Source organism: Heptranchias perlo, chromosome 17, assembly GCF_035084215.1.
Source record: "Heptranchias perlo isolate sHepPer1 chromosome 17, sHepPer1.hap1, whole genome shotgun sequence".
Classification (NCBI taxonomy): Eukaryota; Metazoa; Chordata; class Chondrichthyes; order Hexanchiformes; family Hexanchidae; genus Heptranchias; species Heptranchias perlo.
In genome coordinates this window covers 13,684,625-13,697,802 of record NC_090341.1, presented here as the reverse complement: position 1 = coordinate 13,697,802, position 13,178 = coordinate 13,684,625, and the positions used below count along the sequence as shown (strand labels likewise).

The following is a 13,178-nucleotide window of genomic DNA, read 5'->3' as shown; positions in this document are numbered from 1 at the left end:
AGTCTGGAATGCCATTATGATAGAGGGAGAGAGAGGCCAGTCTGGAATTCCATTATGATAGAGGGAGAGAGGCCAGTCTGGAATTCCATTATGATAGAGGGAGAGAGGCCAGTCTGGTATTCCATTATGATAGAGGGAGAGAGGCCAGTCTGGAATACCATTATGATAGAGGGAGAGAGAGGCCAGTCTGGAATTCCATTATGATAGAGGGAGGAGAGGCCAATCTGGAATTCCATTATGATAGCGGGAGAGAGGCCAGTCTGGAATTCCATTATGATAGAGGGAGAGAGGCCAGTCTGGAATTCCATTATGATAGAGGGAGAGAGAGGCCAGTCTGGAATTCCATTATGATAGAGGGAGGAGAGGCCAGTCTGGAATTCCAATATGATAGAGGGAGAGTGGCCAGTCTGGAATTCCATTATGATAGAGGGAGAGAGGCCAGTCTGGAATTCCATTATGATAGAGGGAGAGAGGCCAGTCTGGAATTCCATTATGATAGAGGGAGAGAGGCCAGTCTGGAATTCCATTATGATAGAGGGAGAGAGGCCAGTCTGGAATTCCATTATGATAGAGGGAGAGAGGCCAGTCTGGAATTCCATTATGATAGAGGGAGAGAGAGGACAGTCTGGAATTCCATTATGATAGAGGGAGAGAGAGGCCAGTCTGGAATTCCATTATGATAGAGGGAGAGAGAGGCCAGTCTGGAATTCCATTATGATAGAGGGAGAGAGAGGCCAGTCTGGAATTCCATTATGATAGAGGGAGAGAGAGGCCAGTCTGGAATTCCATTATGATGGAGGGAGAGAGGCCAGTCTGGAATTCCATTATGATAGAGGGAGAGAGAGGCCAGTCTGGAATTCCATTATGATAGAGGGAGAGAGAGGCCAGTCTGGAATTCCATTATGATAGAGGGAGAGAGGCCAGTCTGGAATTCCATTATGATAGAGGGAGAGAGGCCAGTCTGGAATTCCATTATGATAGAGGGAGGAGAGGCCAGTCTGGAATTCCATTATGATAGAGGGAGAGAGAGGCCAGTCTGGAATTGCATTATGATAGAGGGAGAGAGGCCAGTCTGGAATTGCATTATGATAGAGGGAGAGAGGCCAGTCTGGAATTCCATTATGATAGGGGGAGAGAGAGGCCATTTTGAAATGCCATTATGATAGAGGGAGAGAGAGGCCAGTCTGGAATTCCATTATGATAGAGGGAGAGAGGCCAGTCTGGAATTCCATTACGATAGAGGGAGAGAGAGGCCAGTCTGGAATTCCATTATGATGGAGGGAGAGAGGCCAGTCTGGAATTCCATTATGATATAGGGAGAGAGAGGCCAGTCTGGAATTGCATTATGATAGAGGGAGGAGAGGCCAGTCTGGAATTCCATTATGATAGAGGGAGAGAGGCCAGTCTGGAATTCCATTATGATAGAGGGAGAGAGGCCAGTCTGGAATTCCATTATGATAGAGGGAGAGAGGCCATTCTGGAATTCCATTATGATAGAGGGAGAGAGGCCAGTCTGGAATTCCATTATGATAGAGGGAGAGAGGCCAGTCTGGAATTCCATTATGATAGAGGGAGGAGAGGCCAGTCTGGAATTCCATTATGATAGAGGGAGAGAGAGGCCAGTCTGGAATTCCATTATGATAGAGGGAGAGAGGCCAGTCTGGAATTCCATTATGATAGAGGGAGAGAGGCCAGTCTGGAATTCCATTATGATAGGGGGAGAGAGAGGCCAGTCTGGAATGCCAGTATGATAGAGGGAGAGAGAGGCCAGTCTGGAATTCCATTATGATAGAGGGAGAGAGGCCAGTCTGGAATTCCATTATGATAGAGGGAGAGAGGCCAGTCTGGAATTCCATTATGATAGAGGGAGAGAGGCCAGTCTGGAATTCCATTATGATAGAGGGAGAGAGAGGCCAGTCTGGAATTCCATTATGATAGAGGGAGAGAGGCCAGTCTGGAATTCCATTATGATAGAGGGAGAGAGGCCAGTCTGGAATTCCATTATGATAGAGGGAGAGAGGCCAGTCTGGAATTCCATTATGATAGAGGGAGAGAGAGGCCAGTCTGGAATTCCATTATGATAGAGGGAGGAGAGGCCAGTCTGGAATTCCATTATGATAGAGGGAGAGAGGCCAGTCTGGAATTCCATTATGATAGAGGGAGAGAGGCCAGTCTGGAATTCCATTATGATAGAGGGAGAGAGGCCAGTCTGGAATTCCATTATGATAGAGGGAGAGAGGCCAGTCTGGAATTCCATTATGATAGAGGGAGATAGGCCAGTCTGGAATTCCATTATGATAGGGGGAGAGAGAAGACAGTCTAGAATTCTATTATGATGGAGGGAGAGAGAGACCAGTCTGGAATTCCATTATGATAGAGGGAGAGAGAGGCCAGTCTGGAATTCCATTATGATAGAGGGAGAGAGAGGCCAGTCTGGAATTCCATTATGATAGAGGGAGAGAGAGGCCAGTCTGGAATTCCATTATGATGGAGGGAGAGAGGCCAGTCTGGAATTCCATTATGATAGAGGGAGAGAGAGGCCAGTCTGGAATTCCATTATGATAGAGGGAGAGAGAGGCCAGTCTGGAATTCCATTATGATAGAGGGAGAGAGGCCAGTCTGGAATTCCATTATGATAGAGGGAGAGAGGCCAGTCTGGAATTCCATTATGATAGAGGGAGGAGAGGCCAGTCTGGAATTCCATTATGATAGAGGGAGAGAGAGGCCAGTCTGGAATTCCATTATGATAGAGGGAGAGAGGCCAGTCTGGAATTCCATTATGATAGAGGGAGAGAGAGGCCAGTCTGGAATTCCATTATGATAGAGGGAGGAGAGGCCAGCCTGGAATTCCATTATGATAGAGGGAGAGAGGCCAGTCTGGAATTCCATTATGATAGAGGAAGAGAGTGGCCAGTCTGGAATTCCATTATGATAGAGGGAGAGAGAGGCCAGTCTGGAATTCCATTATGATAGAGGGAGAGAGGCCAGTCTGGAATTCCATTATGATAGAGGGAGGAGAGGCCAGTCTGGAATTCCATTATGATAGAGGGAGAGAGAGGCCAGTCTGGAATTCCATTATGATAGAGGGAGAGAGGCCAGTCTGGAATTGCATTATGATAGAGGGAGAGAGGCCAGTCTGGAATTCCATTATGATAGGGAGAGAGAGAGGCCAGTCTGGAATGCCATTATGATAGAGGGAGAGAGAGGCCAGTCTGGAATTCCATTATGATAGAGGGAGAGAGGCCAGTCTGGAATTCCATTATGATAGAGGGAGAGAGGCCAGTCTGGAATTCCATTATGATAGAGGGACAGAGGCCAGTCTGGAATTCCATTGTGATATAGGGAGAGAGAGGCCAGTCTGGAATTCCATTATGACAGAGGGAGAGAGGCCAGTCTGGAATTCCATTATGATAGAGGGAGAGAGGCCAGTCTGGAATTCCATTATGATAGAGGGAGAGAGGCCAGTCTGGAATTCCATTATGATAGAGGGAGAGAGAGGCCAGTCTGGAATTCCATTATGATAGAGGGAGGAGAGGCCAGTCTGGAATTCCATTATGATAGAGGGAGAGAGGCCAGTCTGGAATTCCATTGTGATTTAGGGAGAGAGAGGCCAGTCTGGAATTCCATTATGATAGAGGGAGAGAGAGGCCAGTCTGGAATTCCATTATGATGGAGGGAGAGAGGCCAGTCTGGAATTCCATTATGATAGAGGGAGGAGAGGCCAGTCTGGAATTCCATTATGATAGAGGGAGAGAGAGGACAGTCTGGAATTCCATTGTGATAGAGGAAGAGAGAGGCCAGTCTGGAATTCCATTGTGATAGAGGAAGAGAGAGGCCAGTCTGGAATTCCATTATGATAGAGGGAGGAGAGGCCAGTCTGGAATTCCATTATGATAGAGGGAGAGAGAGGCCAGTCTGGAATTCCATTATGATAGAGGGAGAGAGAGGACAGTCTGGAATTCCATTGTGATAGAGGGAGGAGAGGCCAGTCTGGAATTCCATTATGATAGAGGGAGGAGAGGCCAGTCTGGAATTCCATTGATAGAGGGAGAGAGGCCAGTCTGGAATTCCATTATGATAGAGGGAGGAGAGGCCAGTCTGGAATTCCATTATGATAGAGGGAGGAGAGGCCAGTCTGGAATTCCATTATGATAGAGGGAGAGAGGCCAGTCTGGAATTCCATTATGATAGAGGGAGGAGAGGCCAGTCTGGAATTCCATTATGATAGAGGGAGGAGAGGCCAGTCTGGAATTCCATTATGATAGAGGGAGGAGAGGCCAGTCTGGAATGCCATTATGATAGAGGGAGAGAGAGGACAGTCTGGAATTCCATTATGATAGAGGGAGGAGAGGCCAGTCTGGAATTCCATTATGATAGAGGGAGAGAGAGGACAGTCTGGAATTCCATTCTGATGGAGGGAGAGAGAGGACAGTCTGGAATTCCATTGTGATAGAGGGAGGAGAGGCCAGTCTGGAATTCCATTCTGATGGAGGGAGAGAGGCCAGTCTGGAATTCCATTCTGATGGAGGGAGAGAGAGACCAGTCTTGTCTCCAACGGTAATGGTGAGAAGCCAAGTTTGGGAGGCATGCTGATCGAGAGGTGCGGCTGGTAATCTGTGACGCAATGGGGTGAGAGGTCAGGTTCACATCCCATTACGTTGGTGGGGTTAGAGGTCAGGGTGGTATCCCATGACGATGGCTCAGGCGGTGTTTCCTGAGTTTGCTGCCGGGTTGTAACTGAGTTGTTTCGGACTGTGAGCGCTGCGAGTTCGGGAAAAGGCTTTTCGGAAATCGCCAGCCGCGCATCTCCCTGCCAGCATACGTCGCGGGGAGTGCGGGCGGAGGCCGGGCGCTGGGCCCGTGGTCCCCGGAAAGCGGCTGGTTTGCTGGGCGGTGAGAACCGCAGGGAAGGTCGGGGCCGGTTCGGCGGGAGCGGCTGGGCCATGGGCTGCAGCCCCGGCGGTACATTACAGGGAGAGGCCGGTGGAGGCTGTGCGGATCGGGGAGTGGAGTGAGGGCTGCGAGATGTGGGAGGCGAGCCTGGCTGGGCCTGCCCTGGGCAGCAGGAGCGAGGAGATCGGAGAACTGATTGAACATTTCTCCAAGCACCAGTACCGGGCCAAGGAGGCGAACCACAAGGTAACAGCATCACTAAAAGTAACCCGGGAGGAACGTGTCAAATAATAACCCAAACTAGAAGTAAAAGCGTTAAATAATAACCCAAATCTGGAGTAACAGTGTCAAATAATAAGCCAAGAGTGACAGCGTCAATTAATAACCCAAAAGCCAAGAGTGACAGCGTCAAATAATAACCCAAAAGCCAAGAGTGACAGCGTCAAATAATGGCCCAGAAATTGCTGGAACGCTGCATCTTGTGGCGAGTGATGTTAACTGGACTTTTTACTTCACCCTTCAGATCGCACTATATTTGCACCGCAAATACGAGTTGATAACGGCGCAGCGATGTCAACGTTGCATCTGGGACCTCATGAACATTGTGCCCAATGGCCTATCTCCATAACCAATTAAATTTAAGGATAGAGAAAGAAACAGATCGAGCGACGGAGAAGGAAATAGTGGGAATTAGTCAAATTAGAAAGAAAGAGAGTGGCTTGAGAGAGAGAGAAAAAGAGATGGAAAAGAAAAGTCCTTCACTTAGATAAGCCCATGGAATTTAAAAAAAAAATATTGTATAGTTTTAGAAAAACACTATGGTGGTTTCCTAGAGTAACACTGTCAGCCTTGGATCAGTGGTAGCTGTCTTGCATCTGAGTCAGAGTTTGTGGGCTCAAGTCCCACTTCAGAGACTTGAGCATATATCTAGGTTGACACTTCAGTGCAGTACTGAGGGAGTGCTGCACTGTCAGTGGTGCCATCTTTCTGATGAGACTTTATACCGAGGCCTGGTCTGACCTCTCAGTTGGACGTAAAACATCCCGTGGCACTATTCGAAGAAGGTCGGGGAGTTCTTCCGGTGTTCTGCCTGATATTTATTCCTTAACCAACATCACTAAAAGCAGATTATCTGGTCATTATCTCATTGCTGTTTGTGCTACCTTGATCTGTGCCAATTGGCTGCTGCATTTCACTACATTACAGACAGTGACTACACTTCAAAAGTGCTTCATTGACTGTAAAGCGCTTTGGAAGTTCCTGAGGTATTGAAAGGTGCTATATAAATGCAAGTTCTTTCTTAATAACATTTTATGTTCAGTCTGCTGTTGGTATTGTGTTCTGAAGTGTGAGGAGCCTAATCCTTTACATGGATAAAGAATATTTAATTGTGTGAAATATTAGTGAAAAATCTTTGGAGACAACCGTTTCATACATATAAAAACAGATTTTAAGCCATTCCAAGTTCTAGATAAACTATTTGTTGGATCTACACTAACAAGGTTTTAGACAGTGACAAAATTTACATGTTAAAACACACGTTCGAAGAATGAGATAATTTTGATTTAGTTCTTCAACACTAGATGAATGTAGAACAATTCCTCTGAGGGACGTTCATACCCACAATATTTTTGGTGGCATATTTTGCATTAAAAATACTCCTCCTTTCCCTGATATTCATGTTCCTCATAACAATTGTTATGTCCATCTTTTGTGAACTTACTGGTAATTTGCATCTGCCTTTTGGAAGTTGTAACTTGTTTTTACTCATCCTGTGTTTTTCCTTTAAAATTATTTTATGTAGTAAACCTCATTCTGTTCAGATTATTCTTGCTGTATCATTTTCCCTTTTAAATTGATCCCATGTCTTTCTATTTCAAGTCTGCTTGTGTTTTCATTGGCATCTGAGTCCGATGTGCAGCCCGAACCCAGTGCATCCTTTAAATGACTTTTAGGAGGTGCCTGGTACCACCCCTTCAGTGCTGTACTCTCTGCCTGGCATGATTCACACCAGGAACTGAGCAGATTGGGGGGTTTGAACTTTCAAGTTTCCTACTGTCTGGTATTGCACATTAATACTCAGCATACTACCCTCATGCGCCCTTTAACCTGTATTTAAGAATTCATTTCTTGTCTCCATTTTGATTATGTGCCACATGGCTAGCGGAGAAAGGGGACAGTCTGTTGTGGGAAATCTTATCCTGGTTTGTCTGCCAATGCCTAGTGATTCTGTTGGTCAGTCCCGAAGTCCAGCAGTGACTTGATGTCCATTTGGCCAGTTTCCACTCAGTGCCATGGGAGAAATAACAGGCAGGAGCTGTGCCTTACCAATGCTGTGCAATACATTGGGAGCACTGATTGTGCTGTGGCAGCCAGCCACAGACTCACGTGTTTAATTGTATTTGGAATTTAGTCTCTATCCTTGTGATGTGAATTGTCAGCAATAAGTACTAACTTCCACCTCAGACACAGCACCAGATTCTTTGTGTTTTACTTCCTGCTGTTTCATAATTTACTAGTTAAGCTCAAATTTGGCCAGTGGCAGAAAACCTGATTGGTAATGCAGAGGGTTTCACTTCAGGAAAGAAAGCAGTCAACTGCCATTTGTGCAATTTTCATATTTTTAAATCTGATTTGATTTGTTTTTGGTCAATTTGCTGGTGTTTTCTGCGAGACCCCCCCCCACCAACTCCCTTCCCTGGATTTTGCCATCTGTGGTGATTGTCATTTGTGGATGGGGAGTTTATAATTTCAACCAAGCTAAGATTGTATTGCACAATACACTTTGAATCTGGTTCTTTATCTGCCTCCATCATAAGTTTTCACTGTCATTTGACAGCAGGACCTGCCCCACTCCGTGCAAATTTTATTTTCCATTTGTGAATGTACACTTTGTTCAGTCCTGATCAAAACATGTTGACCTATTTACAGCAATATGTTTTGAAGTATAATTCTGGTTCACCCTTTAAGTACTGCGCAGTGAACAATATCACTCTGAGGCCAATCCCAGCTGAGAAGCTTTGAATTGCCTTAAAGGCTGTGGCAGTTTACAATCAATACTACACCAATAGTGCCATTATCATTATTGGACAAGTATATATACCATTTAGCGTTTATGTCCTCTCATTCTTGCTCCCAAAATTTATCACCTAATTTCTCCATTAGATTTCATAGGACATCTATCTGCTCAAGCTACTAACCTTTCTCCAGGTGCTGGATACCCTCTAGCTCCTCGCCCCAGTGACCATTCTTCATGTGTGAGCCTGGACAATGTGATTAAAGCAGCAGTGGACTGTTCAGTAGTTGGAGGTATCATATGTGACCCCAGTCCTGTCCTCGCACAATGTCCACATATTTTACAAAAGGGATTGTTAAATAGCAATCAGGAGCAGGAACCCTGGCTAATTTCTCTCTTCCCTAGCCTAAGTGTGCTGACCCCAATTTTACTGCTCGGGGACCTTGCTGGTCAGTACAGTTAAGTTGCTCACCACCTTAAGCAGCTTAGCAATTGGGGAGCATACTTAACTTTCTAATTTGAAAGCACTTATATATTCAGTGCTGAAGATGAAATATGCAATTTATTTGCACATCACTAGATCATCTTCATTTGTATAAAGTACAAAAGGTTTTTTTTACATCTATGTCAGTCTTGGCTCAGTAATAGCATTCTCACTTCTGAGTCAACAAACTAGAGACTTGAGGACATAATCTAGGCTGATGTTTCAGTGCAGTGTTGAGGGAGTGCTGCACTGTCAGAAGTGCTGTTTTTTGGATGAAATGTTAAACTGAGGCCCCATCTCCCCATCCTGGTGGATGTAAAAGATCCCATGACACTATTTGAAGAAGAGTCGATGAATTCCAGTGTCCTGGCCAACATTTATCCTTCGGCCAACATTTATCCTTCAACCAACACCACTAAAAGAGTTTATCTGGTCAATCTCATTGCTGTTAGTGGGACGTTGCTGTGTTTCCATACGTTACAACAGTAACTGCACTTGAAAAGTACTTCATTGGCTGTGAAGCGCTTTGGGAAGTCCTGAGGTCATGAAAGGCGGTGCCTGTTGCTCTTTCTCGAGTTATACATATGAACTTCAATAAATCACTGAGTGCATGCTCTCTTGACACACTTTAATTGGCTACCCTATATTTTGGCTTTAATGTGCACATGACGTAGCAACTGAACACTAGACCCACTGAGTTGATTAGAAGGAATACTGGAACATAGACTTTATATTAAAAAAATCACCTGCAATAATACCTTTTGTACAGAGGTCGGTCAGAAGTAACTGAAAAATGACTGTAGGGTCCTCGGACAATGGTTTCCTTTAGATGTTATGTTCAAGGCAGTGGATTTATCTGTTGGTTGACCATATCCCTCCGCTGTGGTAATTTTGGTTTTCTCTTTGGCTACAGGTGGAGAAGATTGAGAATCGTTGCCTGGAGTTGTTCAGGAGGGACTATGTGTACAGCGTGATCCAGAACCCAAATGGAGAGCTTTGTGGACATTACCCCCGCCAGATCATCTTTATGGAATATGCAAGCACAGAGGGTGACAAGGACAGGTAATGGGATTTAATCAAAGTAGGCTATACAACTAGCACACTTGGTGAATTCAGTGAGATCATTCATGTTTCTATCGTGTTTTCCCAGAGAACTTGCAAGCTTAGTTGTTTTGGGGGGAGGAGAGGAACAAGAGGATAGAGCAGGAATTTCCTTCATTCATAGCAGGTTGTGAAGCATTAATTGCTAATAACATGCTGTAAGTTTGAATATGTCTTGTCACTGAGGCTCCTTACAATGACTTAATGTGTAGTTGACAGTTGTCTTATCAAATATTCAGGTAATTTTTCTCCTTTTCCTGTCTAGGTTTCCTTATGGCTCATGACTCTTTCCTAAGCTGAGTGGATAGGCAGGCAGTCTTGTCCTAAGCCTCAGCCAGTGCAGCTCTGTAACTAGTGACTAGGTGGGGACAAAAACAGAAAATGCTGGAAGCACTCAGCAAGTCAGGCATGGTATCTGTGGAGAGAAGTGACAAGTTAACGTTTCAGGCATAACACTTCATCAGAACTAGAAGATATTTTAGATGATGGAATACTCTCCACTTGCCTGGATGAGTGCAGCTCCAACAACACTCAAGAAGCTCGACACCATCCAAGATAAAGCAGCCCGCTTGATTGGCACCCCATCCACCACCCTAAACATTCACTCCCTTCACCACCGGCGCACTGTGGCTGCAGTGTGCACCATCCACAGGATGCACTGCAGCAACTCGCCAAGGCTTCTTCGACAGCACCTCCCAAACCCGCGACCTCTACCACCTAGAAGGACAAGGGCAGCAGGCGCATGGGAACAACACCACCTGCACGTTCCCCTCCAAGTCACACACCATCCCGACTTGGAAATATATCGCCGTTCCTTCATTGTCGCTGGGTCAAAATCCTGGAACTCCCTTCCTAACAGCACTGTGGGAGAACCGTCACCACACGGACTGCAGCGGTTCAAGAAGGCGGCTCACCACCACCTTCTCGAGGGCAATTAGGGATGGGCAATAAATGCCGGCCTTGCCAGCGACGCGCACATCCCGTGAACGAATAAATAAAATAAAGATGAACAGCTTATAAGAAGGAACAGAGTGAGGGAAAAGGGGTGGGGAAACTTGCCTGGGATTTTAAAAAAAATGTTTTTCCCAGTACTTCTGGGGAAAATATCTGACACCTGCTCTATGCCTCTCCAAATGGAAATAGCTGAGATTGGGAACTCACTGCGGAATCACCTGTGGCACATTGCATTAGAACAGTAATAGATTGCCCCTTACTTAGGCCAATTTTTAAAACAGTCCAAGACAACAGATATTTCTGTCAATTGACCATACCCCTCCTCTCTGGAAAAATAAAAGCATGCTGGTAATTTTGGCTTTGCCTTTGGCTGCAACTGGAGAAGACTGAAAATTGCTGCTTGGAGTGATTCAGAAGAGGCTGCGTATAGAATGAATTAACTTTAAGTTACTTAAATTTGTTTTTCCACTTTTCTGTGAATTTTTTTTTTTGAGGAGGGAATCATTTTTTTTGTCAACAGTACTGATGACATCAGGGGAATCTTGCTGGGAGGTGTTGCTGAGCCAGATTTGTGAATTGAAATCAGTAGCGATGCAGGGTATGCTTAACAACAAATCATTCCAACTGCTTACGCTGCACTCTTGGTCTCTTAACTCCTCAGATCCGTTCCCATCATGTCATTGCCCCTCTCTCTGTTCAAACAAAACTATTAAAAGCAAATAGACAAGGAAAACAAACGGTGAATCAAATTATTTAAAAAATGGTCCTGATGGTGACATTCATTTTTTAAGATCATACAAAGAGGGCATTTTTCTTGAATTGCTTTGACTGTTGGTGTTTTTCAGTACTAGAACTTGTAAGGGTCCTTTTAGCTGCTTTTATATCTGACTTTAGCTACTGGCTTCCATATAACAGGCCTCACGTAACTGGTGTCGACATCCAGGCAATCTTGCTGGATTTTTAAAGTCTGGTGGTCTGGAAGACCTTTTTAAACCAGGTATCCTTGACCCCTGCTGGCTTTCAGGAGGCCAGTAACTGTACTGCTCTGGCAGCAGGAGTGGCGTCGCCATGTGCATGCAAAACTATTCTCCCTGCGGTGACATTTTACACATGGATCGAATATCAAGGCTCACTGTGGAGTCGGTTTACGGGAAGAATGGCTGCATTATCGACTACTAAACGCAGGAGAGTGGTGCAGTCAGCTCACTCTCCCAAGACCTGGGCAGCAATATAAAAGTAGGTTTAGTCTCTGATGCTTGTAAAATCAATTTTTTTTAAACTAGTAGTGCAAAGCCCTGTTTTTGATAGACTTCTGTTTGGCTGTTCTTTCACCAGCAGCATGTTTTATGATACACTCCACATCTTCAATGATCATTATCATCTTGCCCCTCTAGAATTGTGAGGCTGCTGGGTGCTCCTGGAACATACATTCTAATCTTTTCCTGCTCTTGCCAGTTTTTATGTGCCTCTTAACTTTCAAGAGTATGGTTCCATGTGCGTAGCCTTCCACAGTACCTTGTCCAAGGTGCCATTATTTGTGTGAGACTTAGTGTTGATGATCTATTTGACTGCTTGGGACATCGCCGCCAAGGCCAATTCTGTCCTCATTGGGAATTTATACATGGATTTCCATCTTATGTCCTTAGGCCAGCACCATTGGAACCAGTTGTGGTGTCCATACTGATGCCTTGACTATCAACTAACTTGGCATAGATTGGGGAGCGAGCCTGAGACCTTCTAGTCTGGGTGGCCAATTACTTGCTGTATAATCTCACTGAGCCGTCAGTGGAGATCTTGCTATTTTATTAAGCAAATTTGGGCTGGATGTCAAAGATGATAGCGGAAGCTATTTTAGCCCAAGAAACAGAAATAAAATGGAATAAGACTAGCTGGTTAAGGTTATAGGAAGAAGAGTGTAGCTGAAAAAAGGGTTATATAATAATTTATATAAATCTGAGAAACGGGGAGAGGAGAGGTTATCATGTTCAGAATTAACTGATGCAATTGGTTGAAATGCAAAAAAAACTGCAAATTATTTTTGCATCTGGTTTTGCTTCATCCTTCCCTTCTGACTGCTGGACCTGGGAGGAAGAGTGGATGTGACCGATTAGTGCTATGAGTTTCTTTTATTGCTGTTGATGCTACTTTGATTGGCTGGTAGGTGCATAGGACTTGTTCAGTCAGTTTTTCAAGTGAACTGCTCCACCAGAATCTTTTGCGAAATCCTTGATAAAAGAGGACTTATGTTTTGAAACTTTTTCTGATGTTAAAAAGTCGTGCCGTTTGTGAAGGAAGAATGTCTCATTCTTCCCTCCTTGTGGGGACTTGCCTGTCGCCTTATTATCACCTATCCTGATATTACTGGTACTATATGGGCAATCCACACTAGTTCAATAGGGGATGCTCTCTTTGAGTTTTGAGGGACTTAAAGTGCACGATTGAGGCAGAGTGCAGGAAGCATTACTCTATTTGGTCCTTGCTATACTCGATTCAGGATTACTTAATGCCAGAACCTGGTGGTAAAGTTGGAAAGTGTCCCGTTCCCCAGTACTCCCTTTTACTTATTCCCTTTTGGGTGAAAAAATTGGTAGTGGGTTCTGCTTCTTCGTAATTATAGGCGTGGTCCTCCTGTTGGTATGTGCTTCTCTAAGATGCTATTGATCATTTTGAGGCCAATATTAGTATGTCTATGCTAAAATGGAAAAATAGACCCGTTTGAGTGGTTTTTAA

At 44.8% G+C, this 13,178-nt stretch overlaps 1 protein-coding gene across 3 annotated transcripts in view; it reads left to right on the top strand.

Annotated features, from left to right (window-relative positions):
- The first annotated feature begins 4,682 nt into the window (after positions 1 to 4,682).
- Positions 4,683 to 13,178, top strand: part of mtmr14 (myotubularin related protein 14) — a 74,297-nt gene continuing 65,801 nt past the window's right edge. For all 3 annotated transcript variants that reach the window (XM_067998522.1, XM_067998523.1, XM_067998521.1), the window contains exons 1-2: positions 4,683 to 5,139; positions 9,307 to 9,455. In XM_067998522.1, coding sequence (XP_067854623.1) covers positions 5,026 to 5,139; positions 9,307 to 9,455 — 263 coding nt within the window. In that variant the 5' untranslated portion in view covers positions 4,683 to 5,025. The remainder of the gene's footprint in view (positions 5,140 to 9,306; positions 9,456 to 13,178) is intronic.